This window comes from Pezoporus flaviventris, unplaced genomic scaffold (genome assembly GCF_033815535.1).
Source record: "Pezoporus flaviventris isolate CSIRO_AGI_PZ_B2104156 unplaced genomic scaffold, CSIRO_AGI_Pfla_v1 ptg000015l, whole genome shotgun sequence".
NCBI lineage: Eukaryota > Metazoa > Chordata > Aves > Psittaciformes > Psittacidae > Pezoporus > Pezoporus flaviventris.
This window is the reverse complement of record NW_026892563.1, coordinates 4,449,215-4,474,218: the sequence shown is the minus strand read 5'-3', so window position 1 is coordinate 4,474,218 and position 25,004 is coordinate 4,449,215. Positions and strand designations below refer to the sequence as shown.

Genomic DNA, 25,004 nt, shown 5'->3' with positions numbered 1-25,004 from the left:
CTGTCAGTCAAAGCAGTAGCATTCAAACTGTCAGCAGCAGTCACGCTTTGTTTAAAAGGGTAAGGAAGTCAAGTGGCAATGGATTAAAGAGGTTGCTGCAACAGACCTGTTCTAGTATTTTCATTAGCTGTGTAGCAAATGGCTGCTGTCTTCCTCTCTGTTATCCATGTCTTCTGAGCTTCTCTACTGCTTACACTAAATCTACCTATTCCCTGACTTGTTCTATTTACCACTGTAAATACCCAGGCACTGCACCTTGACTGAGCAGGCTACAGCTATTGGTCTGAGCCAGAGGTGGGCAAGAATTTCTTAATTAAAAATGAGACCTCCATGACTGTACACAGTAGAAAGAAACGTCTTTGCTGCCAAACCCAAAGTCTGCTTAGATTCAATATGGTACATTTTATTGCTGAAATATGTCAGCTGAAAATCACATTGCACATTAACATCTATCCAAAAGCGTAACAGCTCATGATACCTGTGGCAAAATCAGGCCCACACTGGTGTTAACAAGATATATTTACCAGGCACTTCAGAGACAAGACAGATACAAGACCAACAGTGACATGTGAAGACTTCTGCTGCACCCCAGCAGCTTCCTTCACTGGACTTACAGAGACTACCACTTCTCCATACACTCCATCTGTTTTTGAGTGCACTATCCATGCTGTAGTGCATAGATCTTCTCTTCCATGCCACAGATCCCAACCACCAATGTATGCCCCTAGCAGAACCACTGCAGGAAACATTCAGCAGTAAAGCTCATTGGTCTCATTTGCTGTAGTAATGGATGCCTTTTCCACAGCAATTCACAAAGATCCTTTACAAACTCAAACTATTTTGTTTTCCAATTTTGAAGCTGCTTGAACTCATAGCCAGCCATTCCCAATGCCATTATGAAGTTAAGCACTACTCTGAAAGTCTACATAGCTACCTGTGGCCTAGACTACACTGATAGAAAGCAACATTAGGAACATGTTAATAGCCATAATGTGAAAATATATTATGAAGATTACTTGTGTTAAGCATATGTTATCTGATCCCAATTAATTCTACTGACACACTCTAATGCAGAGTGAAAATTTTCACCTAAATCATTTTTCAAGGGGAAAGCGCAGATTCTCACACATTAATGCAGCTCAAGAATCTGTATTGATTTCCCTGACTGCCTACATAGAAGAAAGATTCAACATAAAAATTGTTGCAACCACTTCAAAACAAAAATAATTAATTTTTTCTACTGTAATAGAATCCTTCAATTGTTAAAGAAAGTATTTTCTATGACCTCAATCAAAAAGCAGAAAACATGTTTTTAATTTGGCCCCTTTTCTACTTCCAGAGGGTTCACTACCTCTTTTCAAAATACTTAAATTTCCACCAACTCCCAAACTGAAAGCATTTTTTTAAATTCAATGTAAACTTAAAATAAATCCCCACTATCTGCAGGAGTAAGTCCAGAGGAGGACCATGGAAATCATCAGAGGGCAGAAGTACCTGTCCTATGAAGACAGGCTGAGAGAGCTGGGGTTGAGAGCCTGGAGAAGAGAAGGCTCTGAGGGCACCTTACAACAGCCTTCCAGTACCTAAAGGGGGCCTGTGAGAAAGATGGTGAAAGACATTTTGGCAGGACCTACAGCAATAGGACGAGGGGTAATGGTTTTAAACTAAAAGAGGGCAGATCCAGACTATATACAAGGAATAAATTTTTATGATGAGGGCAGTGAGGCACTGGAACATGTTATGCAGAGAGGGGCTTCCCATCCCTGCAAACATTCAAGGTCAGGCAGGGGACTCTGAGCAACCTGATCTAGTTGAAGATGTCCCTGCTCATTGCAGGGGGTTGGAGCAGATGACCTTTGAAAGTCCCTTCCAATGCACACTATTCTATAATTCTATCTGCCTAGCTTTGCCCTAATGGTAAGTTATATTTGCGACGATATAGGTTAACATCTTTCCAATACGTAACATTTTTGCAGCCACTGTATGGAATAAGCATTCTTGTTGCTTGGATTGGGTATTTACTTTAAGGGATTGTACTAGAAGAGGATAGATAAATGTTAGTATACAGCACTGCACCTCCCATCCCAGCAAACGGAATATCCAAATGCTTACTAACCACAGTATCATTTTATAAATTGGAGTGAGCTAATCCAAAGCAATTAGGTTCATCCAAGAACATCAGGATCATTTGCAAAAATTAAAAATGGTTTATGCAAAACAGAGCAATGGGTGTGAATTAAAAAGCTCCTGTAATACCTGAAGTCCTACTGAATGCCTGGGCATGTCAGACTTGGGGGGAAGAAGCTGGGGAGGTAAGAATTTCTTGAAAGAGATTCTGCAGAATCACAGAATCGTTTAAGTTGGAAAAGACCTTTAAGATGAGTCCAACCGTTAACCCAACACTGCCAAGTCCACCACTAAACCATGTTCCTAAGTGCCACTTCTACACTTATTTTAGATACCTCCAGGGACTGTGAGTCAAGCACTGCCCTGGGCAACCTGTTCCAATGCCTGACTTTTTCTTTCAGTGAAGAAATTTTTCCCAATATCCAATCTAAACCTCCCTTGGCACAACATGAGGCCATTTCCTCTCATCCTTACTTGGGGGAAGAGACTGACACTCTCTTCACTGGGCCTCAGCAGTGCCCAGTACAGAGGGAAGATCACTGCCCTGGCCCTGCTGGCCACACTATTTCTGATACAGGCCAGGATGCTGTTGGCCTTCTTGGCTGCCTGGGCACAAGCTGGGTCATGTTCAGCTGGCTGTTGATCAGCACCTGCAATATTCCTTTCAATCGCACTAATCCCCACAGACAACCATTAGCACAAGGATCCTGAGAATCATTATTCCCATTTTCCATGCAGGGAGCCAAAGCAGCAGGTAACATCACAGAACAGTGGCAGAAGACATCTCATACTCTAACTCCTACTTTCTTTTTCCAGGCTAGTGACAGAGAATCTGCCATCCTAGGAAGATGTGGTGGTTTGAGCCCAGCCAGTAACTCAGCACCATGCAGCTCCTCACTTACTTCCCCTCTCTTCCCCCTGCTTTCCAGGCAGGATAGGGAGGAGAATTGAAAGAATGTAACTCCCGCAGGCTGAGATAAGAACAGCCCAGTAATTAAGGTATAACACAAACCACTACAGCTACCACCAATAGGAATAATGCTAAGGGAAACAAACAAGGGGAGAAAATATAAAACTAAAAGAGGAAAAGGAAAAGAGAACAATAAACACAAGTGATGCACAATACAATCTCTCACCACCTGCCAACCAATATCCAGCCAAACCCAAGCACCGACTGGTCCCTTCCGTGTAACTCCAGTTTATATACTGGGCATGACTTGCTGTGGTATGGAATAGCCTTCTGCGTAGTTTGGGTCAGGTGTCCTGTCTCTGCTTCCTCCCGGCTTCCTGTGTCCCTCCTCACTGGCAGAGCATGAGAGACTGAAAAGTCCTTGATTGGGGTAAGCACTACTGAGCAACAACTAGAACATTTGTGTGTTATCAGCACTGTTGTCAGACTAAAGCCAAAACACAGCACTGCACCACCTAATAGGAAGGAGAAAAATAACTTACAGCTGAACCCAGGACAGAAGAACATCTGCCAGGGACGTATTTACAAACAGCAACTGTGTATTTATCAAGTTAGGAGGTGAATTGCCAAAGAATGTGAAAAGTCTTGACCTAAAGAGATCATAATTTCTGTAGGTGGAGAGCCCAGACAGGTTTGGGGATTTCAGAACAAACATATGCAAATGTATTTACTTATCAGAATAAGCTATACTGAGTTTATGGCACAGAGTGAGAGCTGATAAATGTTAGTGGAGGAAGGGTGGGAAAATGCTGTGTTGGACAGAGTAAAGAGATGAACAGGAATGACTCTGGATTAACCCTAAATCACATTGTGAGACAGTTTGGCCACCATTGAGTGCTCAATAACAGCATAAAAATACATGGTATAAAATCTTACTAGATTACATGGTACAAAACCACTCACATCATGTATGTATCACCAGAGAATAAAGGGGTTATCTTTCCACTAGTGGCCCTTTCAGTACCATAGCTCACAGGCATTTGTGTCAGAAGTTGTTCCAACACGGACAGTGGTTATTTGTGATGCAAGAATGTGTAAGCTCCTGAAGATGAGCTTCCAGCGCCACAGAACAGGAGCACAGAGGTCTTCTAAACCCTTGGCAATCCATCTTCAGTAACTGTGCCATTTAGGATAATCTTTGGAGTCTGCTTGTTGTCCCCAGCTTCTTCAGCCTTACACTCCAGAGGCTCTAGGTCATTGTATTTTCTCCGATAGACCACCCTTGAGATGAGGGTTATCAGAAACATTTCCATTATGAGGAGCTGCTGGGTCATATCTGCCAAAAAAGGGAGGCAAAGAAAAGCCCCCAGAAGGGGGAAATGACTATCAGAGACAAAATACCTGGCTTATTCATTTTCATCTGCACAAAAGGAACAAGCTTCACCACCCTGTCCCCATAAGGGAGTGTCTCTCAGACTTGGCAATAAAGTCAGTTAGAGAATCGCCCATCAATAAGCATGCAGTAAGTTATATATGCAAACCCCAAGGGATTTAAGAGTAATTATGCATGTTGGCTTCTTTTCCTCTCATTTCTGACTCCAAATCTTCTCATTATCAAGTTTTTCTCTGCAACTATGACACCTATAAAAATTCTGCTACTGTCTTTTTAAGTAAAAGCTGAGATTTTCCAAAAGCTACACTATCCCAGGAGATTTTGGGAAAACACCAGATATCACAATTAGCAACACTGAACTGGCACCTTTATAAGTAATGAAGAACATACATACTTCACAAAAGAACTTACATGCTCCTCTTGCTGAAGAGGAGAGTGGTGGAGCGCAGGGTATGATTCTTTGTGTGGCCAAGATGTTGATAATGGATGTCTGTAGGTGGTTTAGAATGAGAATAAACTGCACCAGAAAGAGAAAACAGATGCCTCAGCCACAAGAAAAAGGTTTACAGTTCACACAACAATACTGCTTTCGTAACAGACCCTCTATTTGCCTCATTCCTCCTTTCTGGCCTTCTCTCTCCTCCCATCTACCAGCCGGCTGCCTGCCAATCTGCAGAATTCATCTTTAGGTCAGGATGATCTTGTTCTGAATGTGAATATTAAACATCTCCTTGGAAAGTGTTTCTTCTCAGCCCTCCACTTAGGAGGTACAATATATACAGACCTCCCAGCTGGGCTTTCAAAAATTACTGAGCTCTGAATAATAGGGAACAATGCTTTAAGGTCTTCCTATGACCTCATGTTCTTCCCTAGTGGAGGAAGGACCAAAAGAACATCTTTTCTGTTATCTCCACTTTTTGTCACAGCAGGGAGATGTGGTGCTCCCCAAGTTATATAGACTGTCTTTTTTGCTGGAAGGGATGAAGGACTCTTCACGGATTAGGTTCAGCAACAATCACACATCATATTACCTGCTATTTGCTGAGCTAGGACCTTGGAGATACCAAAGTGTCTCTCACCCTTCTGGGTGTAACTACCTGAGTATAAACCCTCTCATTAACAGTATTTGCCATCCTAAAACTGGATTCATCCTAATGCAGCTTTGCAGGTGGAACTATCCTGTTTATTGCATTTATAAGTGCTTGCTCATTTACTTCACAGAGACCTAAGTTCACCAGTCTTTCTCTATGTCCTATTCAAGAAGGATGCATACCCAGGGATTCCACTGTACTCTCCTCAGGGTGATGTGGAAGATGGTGGCCCTGTCCCTGGGCTAATCCCAGTCTAACCTATCTGGCTCTGTTCCTTACTATTTAATGATTCCCAGTCAGTATTTTCATTTATATCTAACTTGGAAGTACAGAATGACCAAGAAAAATGATGCTCTACATCCTCTCCTAGTTTAAAAGTACACACCCGCATTTTAACATTATGTTTTGGGACACTGCATCTACAAAACTTCCTTTGAGTCCCAGAGAAGGTGCTGTTTTGACTTCAGTTGCCTAAAGATAAATGGGTTTCAATGTGGCTTTCACATCTCCAGCACTCCTGAGAGACTAGAGGTAAATCAGTTCAAGCTGAAAATGAACAGCAGCCAAGGAGAGTGCTTCAAAAGGATGCAGCTTTAATTAGGTAAAAATATGACTTTGCATAGGGTATTTAATGGGGAAAAAAAATTACCATAACTTCCCAACAAAGGACCAAGAACCAGAGAGACAATGTTGTATCAGTAGTTAAGGGAACTTCTCATCAGAAATATTAAACTTCTCACCTGATAAAGAGCAAACTTTGGGATGATCTTCTTACAGATAAGGAGAGTCCTAACTTGCTGAAACATGATTGCAACTGGCCACAGAGCAATAATGGTGAGGACACCAACCACACAGCTTATCCATATTGCAGCTCCTTTGGTTGATACCTGAGAAGCAAATCAAACAACCACACCTATAAAACTTTACCGTGCTTTTTACTATTTCCAGGAAGAAGCTGTGAACAACTGGATGATGCAAATGTTGAAATGCTTATTGCTGTCTCCATGAAAGCTGATGGCGGTGGCAGTTGCTGGGGTTGCATGGGGAAACTGCACAGTACCTGGAGTGTACTCTCACCCAGCTGGCACAGACCTGTCAATCTGTTCAGCCTGGGAAGGTAACAAGTGACACAACCCCTCAATCTGACCCCAGCAGCACCTGGGGCTGCTCAGCAGCTCATGAAAACAAATGTAGCATGACATCTCAAAGGGGTCATCTATTTTTTACCAACAACAAAAAAAAGTGTTAGTTTTAATCCGAGTTATCCATGAGGTGGAAAATTGTTAGCAGACAGAGACTGCTCCATCATCTTGCAGCTTACATGGTGCAAAACAGAAGAACAATAGTAACTTTTTTACTTTGCACAGAAAAACATGAAATTAGGCTTCCTGTTTACATGCCAGTACCTACACTTGTTTCTTAAGGCTACACCTTACAAAACACAGGGCATGAACATCCCACAGGGCAACTTGCACTCCTATTATTCTAACCATACAAACTGGGAAACATACTGTAGCACAGTCTGATGCCCATCTCACCCCGATGCCCAGTTTCTTTCCAAGACAAGCCAGGAAATGGAGAGTCTGGGGGAAGGCAGAAATTATGTTTCAGGGTCTCAAAAGAATACAGAAAGGACTCACTTGGAAGTGCTCACAGATGTCACAGTTTAGTTGATCAAGATACTAACAACAACCCTAAAACCTATAGATTTGTAAAGCATCTCCTATAAAAATATTTACTTACATTGTAAAGGGTGTAATTGCCATTAGTCCAAAGCACTATTGATAAAAACATGAGCACAGGCCGAAGGAAAGCAAACTGAAGGGTGCCCAGCTTCAGCCAAAAGAGGCTTCGCCTGTCCAGGAACAACAAAGGAAAAAATCACATAGGCTGAGATCTTATTAGCAACTTTAATAACATTATTTTTTTTGATACTGTCAACTGTAGCGTGTGGCTAAAATCTGGGGAGGAACAGCTTTGAGATTAGAAAATCCTTCCAAGAATCACCCAGCAATTATTTAATAGTCTCCACAAAAACAGTACTTTTCTGTTCTGCAGCCATTACACACTAAACAGAGCTGGGCAAAACATGATGTCTTTCCCTGCCCTGAAGCTAACCAGAGAGCCAGTAGCAGTATAACCGGTTCTGAACAATAATGCTGCTTGCTCTTGCCTTGTTGCCTTACTATTCCACTTCTCCGGTGAAACTGGGCAGTTGAGCCTTCCTGTTCAGACACTTCCTAGCCCTGTGGTAGATCAAGAAAGGGAATCCTACTGACCTAGGTGAAAGGTTTTCAATAAATCATTAATACTGTCATGTAAGCACCTGGCTGTGCTCCTCTGTATTCTAACAGAAGAAAGGAACTATCTTTACTATCTTTCACTTGGCAAATTGCTCAAGGACAGCAGGACAGCTCAGGATTTCCTTACTTCTGTCAGGATAAACTGGGTCCAGGGCACAGCCCAGACACAATAACCTAGCCAGCCAGCATTAAAGGCCACCAGGAAAGGGGCAGATGCACTTTCTAACAGAGGGCATGAAAGCTGACTGACATGAACTCTCCTTCAGTCTTCAGAGGACAAGCTGTAGCTCCTATGGCTGGCTCACGTTTCAGTCTACTATTGTGTATTATTTCCCATACTGACAAGGTTGTCTTCACTATAGCTCCTTGGGCCCTTAAGACTGCCATCAGAGCTGCCCCAGCAAACAACAGGCTGCCATTCAGTATGCTACAGGATATAGCCATGAACCTGGAATGATACAAATTGCTCAATGAATATATGTAATAACAACAGGATTATGAACAGCCCAAACACATGTGAAAAGGCCTGCAACTGGCCAATCACTAAGTGTGTTTGCCTATTCAAAGATTTCTTATTCCCAAAGGGCTTTAAAGAACAGTTTGACAGTGTAGTCACTGCAACACCACAAGCTGTTTCCCTTGTCAACACAGGTCTTAACCCTGGGACCTGTCCTGCCACATCTCTCCCCATTTTATGTCTTGTTACTTTGCCTCATCTGCCTACTGTACCTTGTGAGCTTTCCCAGCACTGCTTGGTAGTACATGTTTCTGAAAGGCATGAATCCCGCCCTTGGAGCGGCTCCCTGTTTCCCCTGAAGGTACCTACAGGAGGAACATGAGATTGACCTTTGCCTGGTACTGCCTGCTCAGATTTAAAAAACATCCTACCCTGCCAGGGGGAAAGGCAAGAAGTTAGAAGTGGAGACAACAGATGGGTTTCCCAGTGCTGCAGAAACTGGAGAAGGAGCCCTAGGCCCTCTGCAGAACAAAAAACCTTAATTTTTTAAACAGACAGCTGTCCTTCCTCCCAGCAGTAGTAGGTACTACTCAGCTCTTGAATGAAGCTGATACTTGTTAAGGCTATCCTGCGTAAGCTGCCTCTGGACTGACCAACAGGAGGGCACAGTAGAGGAACTGCTTCCAAGCTCCCAGATACTACAACCTATACAGAGCGTGACAGACATGTAAGGAAAACCAGATATACTTGTGACACATTAGATCTACAGCACAGCTCTGTCCCATGGCATTTCTTCAGCTCTGACTGTGAAATGAGCCTGAACCAATAGTCATTAAAATAGGTAGGATTCATTTACAGCTATATCAGTAGTTGCTGATTTTACATCATTGTACTACATCCAGTTTTGGAGCTACATTTTTCGGCTGGTTTATTACCAGTTATTCTCGGTGCCTCCAGAATGTAAATAATTTGTAGTATTATTCCATTAAAATAAAATGATGGAAACAATAGTTTAAATTACAGTACCAAATGAGGCAGTTAAAAGAAGAATTATTACAATAGAAAACAAGAATTTTTGCAAAGGCATCATAGGCAAACTGCTATGTTGCTTTCATTTAACCAGACCATGAAGTCCCTCTGGTCCCTCTGACACTAATGTCCAGGCCTTCATGGGAAAGCCTCTGTCTTGCAGTCCTTCAGCTTTTGCTTTTCATGAGAGAAATATTCTCATACTCTGTGAGTACGAAAGCCCTGGGAAATACATGAGGCTTGCAGGCTGTGATGTGGTATGTAAATGATAGCGACACTAGCCAGAGGAAGGGCCCCACTGCTCAAAGGAGACAAGGTTTATACTATGCTATATTGGCTCCTGTAAGTGCAGCTCTCCAACCTTACCCCACTCCTCAAAGATGCTTTAATACTAAGTTTAGTAGAAGAAAATATTTGGTTTTGCCACACCAGACAACGCCACCTCTTAGAGATCAAAGCTTTCCAGGAATCACATCCATTTCTTGTTCTAAAAATTATTTTAATCTGAAGTAGCTTTAAAGTCAAAATCAGAATAAAACATTTCAATTTTATCAAAGTAAGAGAAATTTTCTTTCAAAGCAGCCTCAATTTGACAATTTGTGAAAAATACCCGTTTTGGAGACATTTATTCCCTTCTGGAACAAAAAGAAACTGTAATCTCTATTATTAGGTTTTCTGAAGTACAAATTTCTTCTCCCACACAGCACTGCTATTACAGAAATGGGTTCTTGGAAGATAATGGGATTAGTTGGGGAGATATCACAGTGCTCAACATCACTGTGAGTGGAAACACTGCACTGGGTTAAGTTGAGAGAGCTCATCCTCTCTACTCCTATGCAAAATCCTGCAATATAAGACTTGAATAAATTACTGGTGATGTACAGCCCCAAAGTGATGGCACCGTTTAAAAGAGCCGGCTTGCCACTGACTTTCAGGAAGTGGGGAGGCCCTTGCTTTAAGCGTGGCCTTGCCAAGTGGGATGAATTCCAGCAGCCCTTTTCCAGCTGGGAAATCTTAAAGGGCAACTCACCTACTGATGCGCACACGAGGGAGGCAAAGGCAACAGCAACAGCAGGGACCGGTGCTGATCTTGAAGTGACCATTTTCAAACCGCTTGAGGAGCAGCTTTTGACCTCCACAATCTTTAATCATCATCATCAGGAACTTGTGGATAACTATGGCAAAAAATCTAGGAGAGAAAGAAAATGCCAGCTTGAGTTTGCCTGTGTGTCTCTCGTATGCCTGTGCAGGCCAGTGCTGCCTTCTGTCCATGCTTTTTACAGCCTGTGCTTTGCAATCAACAGAAGTTCCACTGCTATCTTTGAAAAACCTTCCACTTTCCATCACCTCAGAGTTAGGAGCTGACCTAACCTAACGAAAACCAAAAGATGAATAAACGGAAGTAGGGAGCAGGTATGGAATTTCCCAAAGCCACAATGGTAGCTGATGGCAGTCAGTACTAAAGTAGAGGGTTTTCTGGCCCAAGCCATTATGGCCATGTTTTTCTATCAGTTATCTAGTCCTTGCTCATCCAAACTTTTTAGAAGAAGTCCTCTCCCTCCTCTAAAAAAAAAAAAAAACCCAAACTGCCACCCAACAACAAACATCTATCTATACATACATAAATATATAAATATACATATATATATATAATTGAATGTGCTATCTCAGTCAGCGTGTGGTTCCTCTCCAGCCAAAGCTGATCCAAGCACTGACTGCCGCAGCCCTACTTCTCCCTCCTTCACCAGCTACACATTCTCAACCCTTCCCAGGAGCTACAGATTGTGCAACTGCCCTTTCCTCCCTGTCTCAGGCTGATTTAGGGATTTGATTCACTGAAATCCAAACTCTCCAAACAAAAGAGGTCCTCTTCAGCTGCACTGACTCCCTAAAGGAGCTTCCTGTGCAGCTGAAGACTATGGGGTAGTGGATTTGAGGGGACAGTAACCTGCAGCTTGGGCAGGGGAAGGGGAGGGTGGATTCAAACAAACTTGAGGTGCCAAAGGATTGGATCCTTGGAAGTTCCTGGCAGTCTGCACTACCTGCACAAATTGCTGCAAGGTAACAGTGTTCCCTGATGCTATTTTCCCTCCTTTTTTACTCTACGCTCTTAGTAAATGCAGTGTGACATGGAGTGTGAGGTGAGATTATTCATGACAGTCTGAGACACTGTCCTGTAGCAGGTTCAAACATCATCCCAAAATCAACTGTGGAGTGTCCAAGGCCACAGCATCCTCCCCACCCTGCTCTGCCTACCAGGGCTGCACCATCACCTCCAGAAAGCAAGGACCCCATTTCTCCCTTCTCCTTTGTGTGTGTCAGAGCTGTCATGCTTGTACATAGAGTGCTTTTATCAGGACAACCGTGGAACATTTTTACATCGATATACTCATCAGAGGTTCACTTGCCACCACTAATAATAGACCTCCATGGCTCATCATTAGTGAAAGTGCAGAGAAGTCATCACAGGTCAGAATCTCATTCCACATGACACGCAGAGAAAGAAAGAGTACTGCTTCGAAGCTCCTGTCAATCTGAGGGATCAATTACATGTGAGTCACAGATCTTTCATATCGAGGCTCCCACACTGGGGGACTGTAGCACTGGGAACTGCTTTGGCATTTTCCACCTGCCAGAAAAAGCTGCCAAGAGATTTCAACTCGAACCAAAAATTACTAAATTGTTAAATTCACAAAATGACTGTGTTTACCAAGAGCAGAGGATGTTTAAAGGGAAGAAATTCAGGGTTTGCACAACATCTAGAAACAAGGAGAATACTCACACTGCTGCTGTGAAATCTGTAAACATCGTTGAGCGAGGAATCCACATGCCAGTGCATGAAGTAGTAGCGATCACCTACAAGGAAAGGGAAGAGGGTTGTTCGAAGGGCAGAGATAAAGCAGGTTCATGTGGATTTTCAGGAAAACCCCATTTTCAACATTCGATTTTATCTCTATTCCATGATAACTCACTGGAGCTGCAGCATTAACCCAAATGATGATTGATCTTTTGGAGGAGGGGATTTTCCTGTAGATGTAGACCGCTTCCTCTATAAACACCAGATTGGCAATTAGCATCATCAGAGTCAAGATTGCAAAGAGAAATCTCCCTGGTAGGTCAAGGCCTGCAGAGACATTAAATAAACCAGTTCTGATTTATTTCATAAGCATTCCAAACATTTAATGTAAAGACACCATCTCTGAGGGGCTTGTTAGCCCCATTCCTGCAAGGAGATGCACTCATTGTTAGCTAGATAGATAGACCATTGGCTTCACAGGATGATTAAAATATTTAAACTTAAGTTCATGACTACATCTTTCCAGGATACACAGACAATATATCGAAAGAATATGCTTCCATAGCCTCAAAGCATTACACAAAAGTCCCATGCAGGAAAATGAAGTTCCATAATCTAAATGTATTTAGATTAATGTAAACATATAACGGAATATAAATAAGTACATAGTGCATAAATAAATAAATACAGCAAATACATATTCTGGGAACTTTTCCAATCAGACAACAAATACATTATTTACAACAAAAAATATGTTTACTCAATATTAGTTCTTTGTTTCCATTGCATGTTCATAGGCATCTTTGGGCATAACTTCATTTGGCATGCAAACTCTTTTAGAGGCTCAATGGAAGTTTGTGGGGAACAAACAATGGAAGGATAAGCCTCTGATATATCTAGCCTGAGATAAAACTTGATGCCTTCACCAAATTCTTTTTCACTTCTCCCTTAAAGTTGTATATGGGTATCGACATTTACCTGGGGCTGATGGTTGAGGTGTATTTTCTTGCAGGAAATGTGTTTCTGGAGTCAGAAGAAAGCACTGCACTGAAGTCGTGTTTACTTCAGAAGGTGATGCTCACCCCTGTTACCAACTCCCATTGTGGGTGTAGCCTATCTAAAGGCTCACCGAGAGTGCCTGCACAGGTGAGCCTCTGCCCTAGCCTCTTTAACCTCACCTGCTTCAAAAAACACTTCTGGACCCGGCTGCAGGTGGAGCAGTTCACACCTCACATCGCAACCCTCGGGGGAGCCTGAGATCAGGCCCGGGTGTATGGGCTAGGGCAGCGCTCGGCTCGGCAGGTACCGGGATCCCCGCCGCTCACCCTTGCTCTCACACCCGCATTCGCGGGCTGGGGGCCGTGTTGCCCTCTTTCCCGCACCCAGCGGCAGCTCGGCCCGCTGCCAGGCAGGAGCGGCCGCCGGCCTCCTCCCGGGGATTTCCTCGCCAGGGAAGAACGGCGGCGGCAGGGCAGGGGCAGGACCGGACCGGGGCCGGACATCCACCCGCCGCGGGTTGCCCGGCTTGTTAGCGGCTGTCCGGGCAGCGGGCAGCCCCCCTTTTCCCTTACGCTGCCCCCTCGCCCCTGCCCGGCTTCGCACTTACTCTGGAGAAGCTCCTGCGAGTAGGGCGGCTCGCTGGCGCCGCAGGACGGGTGCAGGGTCCCGTTGGCCTCACCCTCCATGGCGGCGCGATGGCGATGCTGACGGGAAGAGGTTCGGTGCCCGCCTGCTGGTCCCCGGTGACGGCGGGAGCCGCGATGCGCTGCCCGGCTGCTCGGAGCCGCCGAGGGGCGGTTAATGATTACCCCGGGGCACGGTGGGCTGGGCCCGGCCTCCGCTCTGCCGCCTGGCGCCCAGCGGCCCCGTGCACTGGCGGGTGGGAGCCGCGGAGCGATGGGGACCAAGCAGAGGAGCGGGCTGGGTTCCCCTGTGCACCCAGCCCGGCCAGAGCAGCCCCTGCGGTCTCTGCCTGCGGAGGCAGATGGTTGCCTGGTCTGTGTACCAGACGTTCAAAGGGCTTTCCATGGGGCCTTCATCAAAGACTTGCCGATAATCTTGGCTTCGGTGGAGTGAAAAGCTGCACCACCTTCTGCTGAAGGAGAGCACCCTGAGGGTAGGAACAAACTGCGAGATTCTCCACTCCCTACATGCTTCACGTGCTGGAAGGACCCCTGCTGCCTGAGCCTTTTCAGGCTGTAACAAAGTGATGGAGTTTGGTGACCCGTTGAATTGTTCTGGAGAGTCAGACTGAAAGCTGTCCGCAAGAAGCAGCGGACAGATGGTTACAGGGCTGCGAAGCAGCAGGTAACACGCTGTATTGGTAAACGCAAAGGAGTGTTTGGGGTGGGGAGGACAGCCCTAACTACCCATGCAGTGATGAGCTGTTGGCACTCAGGGAAAACATCTTGGGGCCACAGTGGATTGTCTTCAGAAATGACGGCTTGAAGAATCCTGACGACTGGAAAAAGGGAAACATAACCCCCATTTTCAAGAAGGGGAAAATGGATGACCCAGGGAATTACAGACCAGTCAGTCTCACCTCTGTGCCTGGCAAAATCTTGGAGCAGATTCTCCTGGAAGGCATGCTAAGGCACATGAAAATCACCAAGGTGCTTGGTGACAGCCAGCATGGCTTCGCTAAGGGGAAATCCTGCCTGACCAATCTGGTGGCCTTCTATGGTGGGGCTACAGAACTGATGGACACGGGTGGAGCAGTTGATGTCATCTACCTGGACTTGTGTAAAGCGTTCGGCACTGTCCCACACAACATCCTTGTCTCTAAATTGGAGAGACATCAATTTGATGGATGGACCACTCGGTGGATAAAGAACTGGCTGGATGGCCGCATGCAAAGAGTTGTGGTCAATGGCTCAATGTCCAGCTGGAGACCAGTAACGAGTGGTGTCCCTCAGGGATCGGTGTTGGGACCGGTCTTGTTCAACATCTTTGTCGCTGACATGGACAGTGGGATTGAGTGCGCCCTCAGCAAGTTTGCCAATGACACCAAGCTGTGTGGTTCGGTTGATACCCTGGAGGGAAGGAATGCCATCCAGAGGGACCTCGACACGCTTGTGAGGTGGGCTGATGCCAACCTCATCAAGTTTAACCATGGCAAGTGCAAGGTCCTACACCTGGGTCGAAGCAATCCCAGGCACAGCTACAGGTTGGGCAGAGAAGAGATTCAGAGCAGCCCTGAGGAGAAGGACTTGGGGGTGTTGGTTGATGAGAAAATGAACATGAGCCGGCTTCAGTGTGCACTTGCAGCCCAGAAAGCCAACCGTATCCTGGGCTGCATCAAAAGAAGCATGACCAGCAGGTTGAAGGAGGTGATCCTGCCCCTCTACTCTGCTCTTGTGAGACCTCAGCTGGAGTATTGTGTGCAGTTCTGGTGTCCGCAACATAAAAAGGGCAGGGAACTGTTGGAACAAGTCCAGAGAAGGGCCACGAGGATGATCAGGGGACTGGAGCACCTCCCATATGAAGACAGGCTGAGAAAGTTGGGGCTGTTCAGCCTGGAGAAGAGAAGGCTGCGTGGAGACCTCATAGCAGCCTTCCAGTATCTGAAGAGGGCCTACAAGGGTGCTGGGGATGGACTCTTCACTAAGGACTGTAGTGATAGGACAAGGGGTAACGGGTTAAAACTTAAACAGTGGAAGTTCAGATTGGATATAAGGAGGAAGTTCTTTACTGTTAAGGTGGTGAGGCACTGGGATGGGTTGCCCAAGGAAGCTGTGAATGCTCTGTCCCTGGCGGTGTTCAAGGCCAGGTTGGATGAGGCCTGGGTGACATGGTTTAGTGTGAGGTGTCCCTGCCCACGGCAGGGGGATTGGAACTAGATGATCTTAAGGTCCTTTCCAACCCTAATGATTCTATGATTCTATGAATCAGCATGACAGAAAATGGAAAGGAAGGCCAGGAATTAGTGGATAAAGAAGGGGAGACATAAACCAGCTAAAATACGTGTGGAAGCCTCCCTTCATCAAGGTGCTGTTCCAAGAACTTGAACAGATTTAGGGAAGATTTAGAATTTAGGGACCTTGAGACATTTGAGGGCACCATGGACCCTTGTGGTAGAAGCTGCCATCTTGCAGTTTTCACAGGATTCCCAGAGGTTTTGTGGGAAGGACAGGCTGGACATTGCAATGCTGCCAGCAAGAGCACACGGATGCAGAGGAGAACTGAACTGGTCAGTGGCTAACATCAGCAGGTACTTGACTAAGAAAAAGCAGATCTCTTCCAGTGAGACAGGATTTGGCAGCAGCACAAATGAAGCTACTGGCAGCTGTTCTGTTACTGGCAGAAGAGCTCAATCGCAGACTAAAGCCGTTTATCTTGAGTCTTCCTTGGCATTGTTGTCATTGCCTTTACTGCACTGAAAGGCAAAGAGGAGAGCTTTACAGTTTCACTGGAAGGGATGTGGCAATAACTGGCTGTTAGAGTGTGGTATCTGCCCAGTCTTCACAGGCTGCTGGGAGCATCCTGCATCCAGCACATCTTCTGCTGCCCAGCTGCAGAAAGACGCAGGCAAAATTCCTGAAATATCATTCCAGTTTATTTCCTATTTGGAAGTGTGTTTACTCACCCTGAAGAAACAGTTGCTACATTTTCTAACAGTTTGCTTGATTTTCTTATCCAGGTTTTTGAGGGTGATCACATATTCCAAAATGTGACCAAAAGCTCAAATTAGGATTTGATAAAACGGGAAGATGGCCCAAGGCCCTTGAAAGTTCTTCCTAAACAGAGATGACAGGATTCACATCTGCTGCTATTTTGGTCTCCAGGTCCTTGTATTCCCTGAAAGCTAAAAATAACAATCCCTTTCCTGTGAATCCTTTTTTCAAATGAGGCACATTTGGCAATGCTTTTGTTAAAGAAATTCACACATCAAGTATAGGAGTGATAAAACTCATGGATATTTTACCATATTTCAAAGAAAACCAGAGTCTGCTTTGACTTAAGAATCCCTTGAAGAATCTATACTGTAACAATTTTAGACCTGACAGTGGTACTTTAGTCATTCAACAATACCAGTGTGGAGCAAATACTGCAGCATAGACTGGATGTGGTGCTGGAAAACTTCCTGTCTCAAACCTATGGAAAATACACAGCTTGAAGTTTTGAAGTTAAGGATTAATTCTCAGCTGCTGTTATAGAGATTCATCCTATTCTCTTTCCTACTGGAGTCTCTTGCACAGAATAGTCTGAAAGCAAACCCATAAACTTACTGTGATTCCTGTTTGTTAGAAACACCGTTTGCCAATTTTGGTTCAAACATTAGATCCATTTCCTTAAGTGCTGCTGTACATCCAGCAGGAGCGTGCATCACCTCTTCCTCACATTCTGGGCTATTTCTTGGCAGCAGTATTTGCCTAGCAGTCCTTAAATTTAATTAATAAAATTGAAGAACATGCCATGACCTCTCTGCTACCACAGTTGGAGATCTGCTGCCCTGTGCATGCTTTCTTAACACAGGCTCTTCATCAGTGCCCTCTTCACACTGGCCTCTAAGCCAGATGTCAGGTGTCTACACCAACAGCAAACCATTTGAATCCCCAGGAGCCTAAGTACATTTTCCTCCCAGCTTCACTATTCCATTTTTTTGTTTAACCTTTTAGTTTAAAACATAATATTTGCGTCAAAACCCCCACTTTCAGCAGCAGAAAGTATTTATAAATGGGTCACCTTTCTGTTTAGATGCATCAAGAGATTTTCACAGTTCCTCAGAATAAAACCCACCTGTGAATGCAGTTCCCTGCCTCTGTTTGCCAGAGGCTTTTGAGTGCTGTGTGTTCAGCCCCCTTCCAGGCAGTGTACTGCTCAGATTTGTTCCTTCACAAGGAACGTACGTCTTCGGTTCTACTCTTTTTTTAAAGAGCACTGCAGATGTTTCATCTTCCTTCCACTTTTTGAATTATTTCCATTTTCCCATGCCTTTCAGCTCTGTTGAACAGGATGCCTCTTGTCGTTGCCCCCACAGCATGCAGTCTGGAGGCACTGATGCCATCTGTGGTTCCCCCCTGAAGGAGGTATGCTGGCCTTAAGAAGGTGACACAGCTGCTCTACCCCATGCTGGTGGGCCAAGCCTATGGACAGAAATCCTGATGTCAGCCCTGGCTCAGCAACTGAACAGGAGGAGATCCTGCAGGCTATCACACAGGACAAGCTCCATTGCAGAGGATATATAGGAGAGGCTTATCCATATTTTGGTTATAGGGAAGTCCAGCAGACATTCTCATCATCAGTGCAGATGGAAATACAGATGGGAAATACAGTCCTCTTTCTTGGGGGGTGGGGGGAAATTTTTGTTCAGCTGAGTTCAAGCTAACAAGAAAAGATTGTGTTAGAAAAACAAATAACTTTTCAGTGCCATAGGACTGTATCTCAGATTTCTCACAAGTTTGGATACCCAACCAGCTAAGAAAAGCCCCCTAAAATTGGCCAGCTTCCAAAGGCATGTACCCATTTAATAATGAAATTAAATCCCTTTTCCCAGCTTTAGCATATTATACAGTGAACTTAAATGCAACTTGGCCTTTTCCACTATAAAGCCACTGACTTTTCACCTTCTGCCAGTAATAAACTACCTGTTTCAGAAAAGCTGGCTCACTAATGTGAGACGAATATCTGCTTCACCGTTAAAAGAAATTAGCAGTGGGATTTGCTTGTTACTTGGATCCTGGCAGCAACTGTAAAAATAAAGAAATACAGTGACTACAATAAAATAAGCTAAGATAATAAAGCTAAGTTGTCATTTTTATGCCTCTTCAGATGGACAAATTTCTACATGAAAAAGAATATCAGGTATGCCAGAACCTTTATATCTGTGCCTTAAAGAGGAAAATTTAGACAAAGACTGTTATCAGTAAAGAAACAATAAAAGAGAAAAGAAAGAGGCTTTCATTAAAACTGAAGCTAACAAGTTTGATTTTTATCTCACTTCCAAAGTGGCAAATCAGTTTCTGGCAGTCAATATAGGGGAGAAATATAAGGAAGCAGAATCAAACTATTATTTCTGTAATATATCGTTACACTTTCATCCAGATGTGAGTAATGATTTGTCTTGCCTTACCTTTTAAAGTAATTTATGAGCAACTGGATTTGGCAGTCAAACAACAGAAAGGAAGTTCACAGTACTTCATAGTAGAACAAAGAGCTGAAAGAGCCTTATAAAATTAGAACCCTCAAATTGGTGGTAAGGGGGGTAGCCAATAATCATCATCCTGATGGAGAATAGAGGTAGGTAGTGCATTTTCTCTACCATTGCTGTGATAAAGTAAACCTATTTGATTGCAGGGCTTTTCAGCGATGGAAGAAGTTTTTTCCCCAAAGGAGAGTTGATGAGCAGTAAGACAAATATATCTTAAGGACCAAGTAAATGCCACTTTGTGAGCATCTCATAGGTGTCCAAGGACACTGATGGGCAAAGACAAACCTTACAGATCTTCAGCTTTGAAAAGAATAGATTAGAATTAAGAAGTTCTTTCACTAGGGTGAATTTTGGTAGATTTTGTCCATCCCAGTCTTGACTCATAAACCGCAACTTCTAGAGGAGGGCTGTCAAGAACTTTGAGAAGTTTTTGTGTGAAAAATGCCAAGTTCATCTGTACCAAAGCTTCTGATAAGAGGGATGATTTTATAAATATTTATTGACAGGATGCTATTTTTTAACTTGGCTTTATGTGGAAACATTTCAATTTGACATTTTCTACATGAACTGTTCTGCGTCTGCTGTTCAAAGCAAACGTTGAAACCTGAAACATTTTGAAACACGTTAAAATAAAAAAATTGAAAGGGATGGAAATTAAAGTCAATGTTTCAAAGCAAGGAAATTGCACGCAAATTGATTCCTTTTTTTTTTTTTTTTTTGTTTAAAGAAGTTGCTGCTTTTCAGCTGAATTCAGGATACCAGACCTTAAGAAAAGCTAAGGACCTATTTATGGAATAGGATAAAGAAAGGCTAAGGACCTCTTTGTGGAATAGGGTATGGAGAGTCAAGACTACTGTGTCTGAGATCATGTTTTACAGCTGTTTCCTGGAGGGGAAAGTGGGAGTCTCTTTAGGAGCTACTGATGTTGTTCTGACTGGAAGATGGCATCCCAGGCACACTGCCATTGATGACTAAGTCTGCTTTTTCCACAGCAGTCAGGTGCTGGGCAAGACAGACCTTGCATTTCTTCCCACAGGTCACAACATGTCAGAAATGGTTTTTGCTCCTTCTACATTGTTGGAAAGGAAAAGAAAACCCAACACAAAACACCAACCAAAGCCAGAACATACCCCCACGAGAGCAAAACTGTAATATAATAATATAGTAGAAATAACCCAAAACAGAGCAGCCTTCAAAACTAGAGGTGTGTTGTTTTGTGTAGCAAGCAGACCACCCGCTAGCAAGCAAGAAGAAAAGAGCATACATGTGTGAATGCAAAATGTTGTCAGCATGGGTTTTAGTCACCACAGCAGTGAGACTGCCTGTGCCAGTAGCCTGGGTACGGGCAAAATCCTGGACTGTCTGCCTACAAAATCAGTGCTACGGCCTGAAACTGAACTTTTTACCTTTATATGAACACAGCTTGTGAAATTCTGAAGCTCAGCTTGCAAGTAATGCTACAAGTAAAGGTTGGGGAGCTTAGATTGTGTGTTCATATTATCTGTTTATCCTTCCTCCAAAATGAACCTTATTGCTGTCTGGATGTGCACTTCTAAGGTTTTATTCTTGTAAGTAATGAACAGAAATTAGATTAAGAAAGTTACAATCAGGGGGTGTGGGAGGGTGGGGAAGTTGTTTTCAGTTTGCTGTTATTTGAAAGCTGCCTCAATACTATAACTCTTCCTACATGTATAGGAAATTCATGGGTTTAAAAACATATTGAAAAGCCATAGGCAATGTCTGAGTTTGCACTGAGTTGTGAAGGTGAAAGAAGGGCACCAACATCATGCAAAAGGCATCAAATTATGATTTTTTGTCCTGCAGTTCATACACAACCAACCAACAAGAGCAGTGAAGAGGTTTTGGTAGAGAAGAAGGACCATCTGGAGCACAGTGTGGCTGGAAAGAAAAAGCAAACCCCTTCAAATAAACATTGGGCATGTGTTTGTAATAGCTGAAAGACACACTGTCTGCAAATGAAAACTGGAATTTAGGCTTCAGATAAATACCACAACTGGGCAGGAATAGCTGGATGGTCTGACATGTTATGAAATAATATACAGATCACAGTAAAGCAGAAAAAAACCCTCTGAGACAAGAGTGAGAGTCTGCACGGCTGTCTCTAGCACGTCCCTCTTTCTTTGTGCAAGTGGTGTCCGTACTTCTGATCTGTGCATGTTGGACAGATGTACTCCAGGCAAAGAACTGCTAAGCCAGGGGCAGCTCTTCTCTTGAGCCTGGGGGTGTCCGTCCCCTCCAGGTCTTACCAACCCGGTTAAAATGTTTGTGCTTCTGCAAAACAGAAAAAGTATCTGAAGCACAAACTTGCACAAGACCCTGCAGCTTTCTTCTGTGCACCCCTGGACAGGTGTTTTTACATCTGACAGCTTCCCACAACCCACAAGGGTTTTCCCCTTAGCGAGTAGGTGTGCTTGCTGTGCCTGCACCATGACCCCCAGGGTGTTCCACTGGCTTCCCCCAGTTCACAGAGAAGGGCAGTGGCAGCTCAGTCTGCCAGAGGGAAGGGGAGCGTTGGGAGAAAGCCACAAGTTCCTTCTCAAGGGGGTGTCCATTTTCTGTGTTTTCCTGTATAATGGCTAAATATTCACACCATGTTAGTATTGCCTTGATAGTGAATAACCTGTACTGTTCTTGCAGTTTATGATATTGTTCTCTTGATGCTTTGTTCTCAAAACTGTTCTCAAAATGCTTTGTTTCCTTTGTATCTGCATTTGGACAGAAATAGGGGTCTTGTGAGTACAGTGAAATGGATTCACAATAATCATGGTATCTTTTTGGTTTTAGCAAGGATTTGTTTCATGCTATTGTAGGAGTCAAGCAACCTGTGCAAGTCTCAGCTCTTCTGTCTGTGCAGTGGCAAAACTGTGATAGCCTGCAGAGCAGAGGGGTGGAAGGGTCCCTCCGGTGATGGTTGCAGAAGTACAAGAAACAGTGAAGTGTTTTTTCATCACTACACAAGGAGACAAGAGAATTTTTCTGATACTTTTCATATTTGGAAATGTAATTTCCATGATTCCTTAAAAAGTAGTCACCAAATTCAGATGTTCAGCTTTGCTGGGCAGAACTGTTATGATTTATTCCAAAGTACAGGGTTAAAGGCCTCATTTGCAGACAGAGAGACACTGCATAATTATATTAGCTGGTATTTGTATTAGCCAAAAGACAGGCTTGGATCAGCTTGCTTCTTGAGCATAATAAGCCACAAATGACTATAAATATTCCCACCCTATCAGCAGCTGTCACATCATCTTAGCAGCTGTCAGGGGGTACAGCTAGAAATCTGTGACTGTCCGAAGAGCAGAATGGAATCTGAGGTAATATAAAACCTCATCACTAAACAATTGAGCAAATAGGTTCATACCCGCCTTAAAAAGTAAACAAACAGCATCACCGTAGTGAGCGTATATTTATATTTAGAAGTTTCATTTTCTGTGTGCTTCTGCCCTCGCAAACCTTTGAATGGAATCTGACAGCCATGATTTTGTTTCTGATGCTTTAAACAAATATGCTACAAAAGTGGCACTTCCTCCTAAAGCAACTCTGCCTAAGCAACACTGTCACACTCCTGACAGCGTTAACTCTCATGATCCATTGATATGGAAGATTACACATTAAAAAATTGCCAGAAAATTTGCAGACCTGCCAGAAATGACAGGCAATTTGAACTGGAATAGGCGTAATGAGTATTGTCATCTACTACCTGTGCATCTGGGTTTTACTCTTCACACATTCAGCCTACTTAGTCCAAAGTGTTAATTTGCCATCCTCTTCCATCTGCAGTAAATACACACATAGGACGTAGGCGCACACCAGAGTCATCTGAACTGAGACACAAGCTCCTGAGTGGTTGTGAGCTGGGGCTCTGATATGCAGAGCCAAAAGGCTGCAAAGCAGGACTTTCAGGACATACTCAGGAAGGATTTCTTTGGCAAAGGCTCATTACCTGTTTCTTTAGGTGAAACTCAGAGCCTGTCTTGCCATAAAGAAGCAAAAGCAGTATCTGCCAGTAGAAAAGTAGACAGCTTGGAAGTTTCTGATTCTGTCTTTTACACTAAGATGGAAATTCCTGCTCCAAAATGTCAGAGTTTTGGTACTCCTGCATTTCCAGAGGGTCCAAATCTGACCTGTTGGGAGACGGGAAAAAACCCATTCATGGAAGCGACTCATTTTTGGGTAGGGTACCCTTTGCACATTCCACTTAGGCAGGATGCATAAGGGTAGGATGATCCACCCTGGGCACGACCTGACAAGGCCATCCTGGTCCAATTGCTGGTGCCCCACGTAGCACGCGTGGCAGCCAAGTGGTATCAGCTGGCCACAGGCAGGCTTGTACCTTGAGAGGAGGATGTCACCCCCACGCAACACAAAACCTAGCGCTTGTAATTGTATGAACAGTTATTCTGGCACCTTCACAGCAAAGTCAAGAGGGACAGGAAGGCTGAGGCTGAAGAGTAGGAGAGATGCATGTGATGATTCTGGTGAGGGCTGGGACGTCGAGGGTGCAGGACTTGCTTTGGGCTCTCACCCAACAGCCAGCAGCTGAGATTTAGTAGGAGACCAGCCATGTTTCTCCAAAGTTTCTCCACTGTCAGGGTACTCTGAAGTTAACAAGATGATTACTGCATGACTGAGGATAGATGCAGCAGCATATCCCCAGTGTACACCTCAGGTTAGCATCAACAAAGCCTCTTTTAATCTCTGTGCCAGGATGTTATTCTCCAAACCTGTCAATGCACACACTTCCTAAAGGAGAATTTCATTAGTATTTGTTTTAGGAAGGAAGGAGCTGTTCTAGAGCAACCAGAACTGGTACCACTGGCCACTTTCTTTTATTTCTTGAACCATGTTCAAAACAGTTGTTACAAGAAATTCCTCTTACATTTCATCATCTCATCTCACAACATGCAATAAATATATTCCATAGATCCTGAAGGGACAAAGAACACTGTGAAGAGATTGTTAAAAAAAGAGAAAAACAGGAAAGAGAAGGAAAACCAGATGTTTTGCATGCTAGTGAGGCAAATGTGTAGGAAGAGAATTTTATTAGCCTGGCCAGACTAAGCTGGGAAAAAACAGGAAAGATTTCAGATGTGAGGAACTATCAAAACCAGCAGTGTGGCAGTGACATTTTAATAGATATATTTGCTTCCCCAAAACAATGTGTGACTCAAATACAGTAATGTTAGGTCACTTTTTAACTGCAATTAGGCTCAAAAGGCAGCAGCAATTTTAACATACTATGAACTAGCCCCTGGAGAGACCTTTTCTGCACATCTTTCTCTGGGTTTGATGAATTCACTAAATGTTTTCAGATAGGGCTTACATTCCTGATGGCCTCTTTCCCTCTTTCCCCCATTTTTTTGTTGTTTTATTAGAATAACTTTTTGATTTACAGGATGAATTGTTCATGTTAATATGTAAGTTGAAGGGCATGTGGTCTATCTGAGACCCAAGCAAGCTTTCCTACTCTTGCTTGGCAGTTCCCATGGCAGCATCTGTTAGCGCTCACTTATCCTAACATCTTTCTGATTTACCTCCACTTGCGTCTTCTATTATCTCCTCTTGCCACCAATTTCCTCTTTCCTAGCATCTGACAAGTTGACTAGCACCTTCATACAGCAACAATCACACCTCCCCCCAGCATCTTTCAGCCCTTGCTGACAGCTGAATAATACAGTATCTGTCCTGTTTCAGAACTGTCATTCCCACATGATAATTTTCAGAGA

The 25,004-nt window shown here is 43.9% G+C and overlaps 1 protein-coding gene and 1 long non-coding RNA gene across 3 annotated transcripts; both read right to left on the bottom strand.

Annotated features, from left to right (window-relative positions):
* Positions 1-377: 377 nt before the first annotated feature.
* Positions 378-25,004, bottom strand: LOC133269266 (uncharacterized). The gene is made up of 2 exons (XR_009743392.1): positions 24,788-25,004; positions 378-1,950 (listed from the first exon to the last, which is right to left on the bottom strand). It is a non-coding gene; the product is annotated as an uncharacterized LOC133269266 (long non-coding RNA).
* On the bottom strand, positions 3,904-13,800 carry LOC133269257 (organic solute transporter subunit alpha-like). Of its 2 annotated transcripts, XM_061453301.1 has the most exons (8): positions 13,714-13,800; positions 12,283-12,434; positions 12,093-12,166; positions 10,341-10,499; positions 7,265-7,376; positions 6,262-6,408; positions 4,842-4,947; positions 3,904-4,373 (listed from the first exon to the last, which is right to left on the bottom strand). In XM_061453301.1, exons 1-8 carry the CDS (start codon positions 13,790-13,792, stop codon positions 4,186-4,188), a joined length of 1,017 nt encoding a protein of 338 aa, XP_061309285.1. In that variant the 5' UTR covers positions 13,793-13,800; the 3' UTR covers positions 3,904-4,185. The 2 variants fall into 2 exon arrangements, with proteins under 2 accessions (XP_061309285.1, XP_061309286.1); XM_061453302.1 differs by lacking the exon at positions 10,341-10,499.

Coding starts and splice junctions, on each gene's coding strand:
- LOC133269257 (XM_061453301.1), bottom strand. CDS start 13,792: ATGGAGGGTGAGGCCAACGGGACCCTGCACCCGTCCTGCGGCGCCAGC. Junction 10,500..12,092: donor ACAGATTTCACAGCAGCAGT/GTGAGTATTCTC, acceptor TTTCTCTCCTAG/ATTTTTTGCCATAGTTATCC. Junction 6,409..7,264: donor GCAATTACACCCTTTACAAT/GTAAGTAAATAT, acceptor TTTGCTTCTCAG/GTATCAACCAAAGGAGCTGC.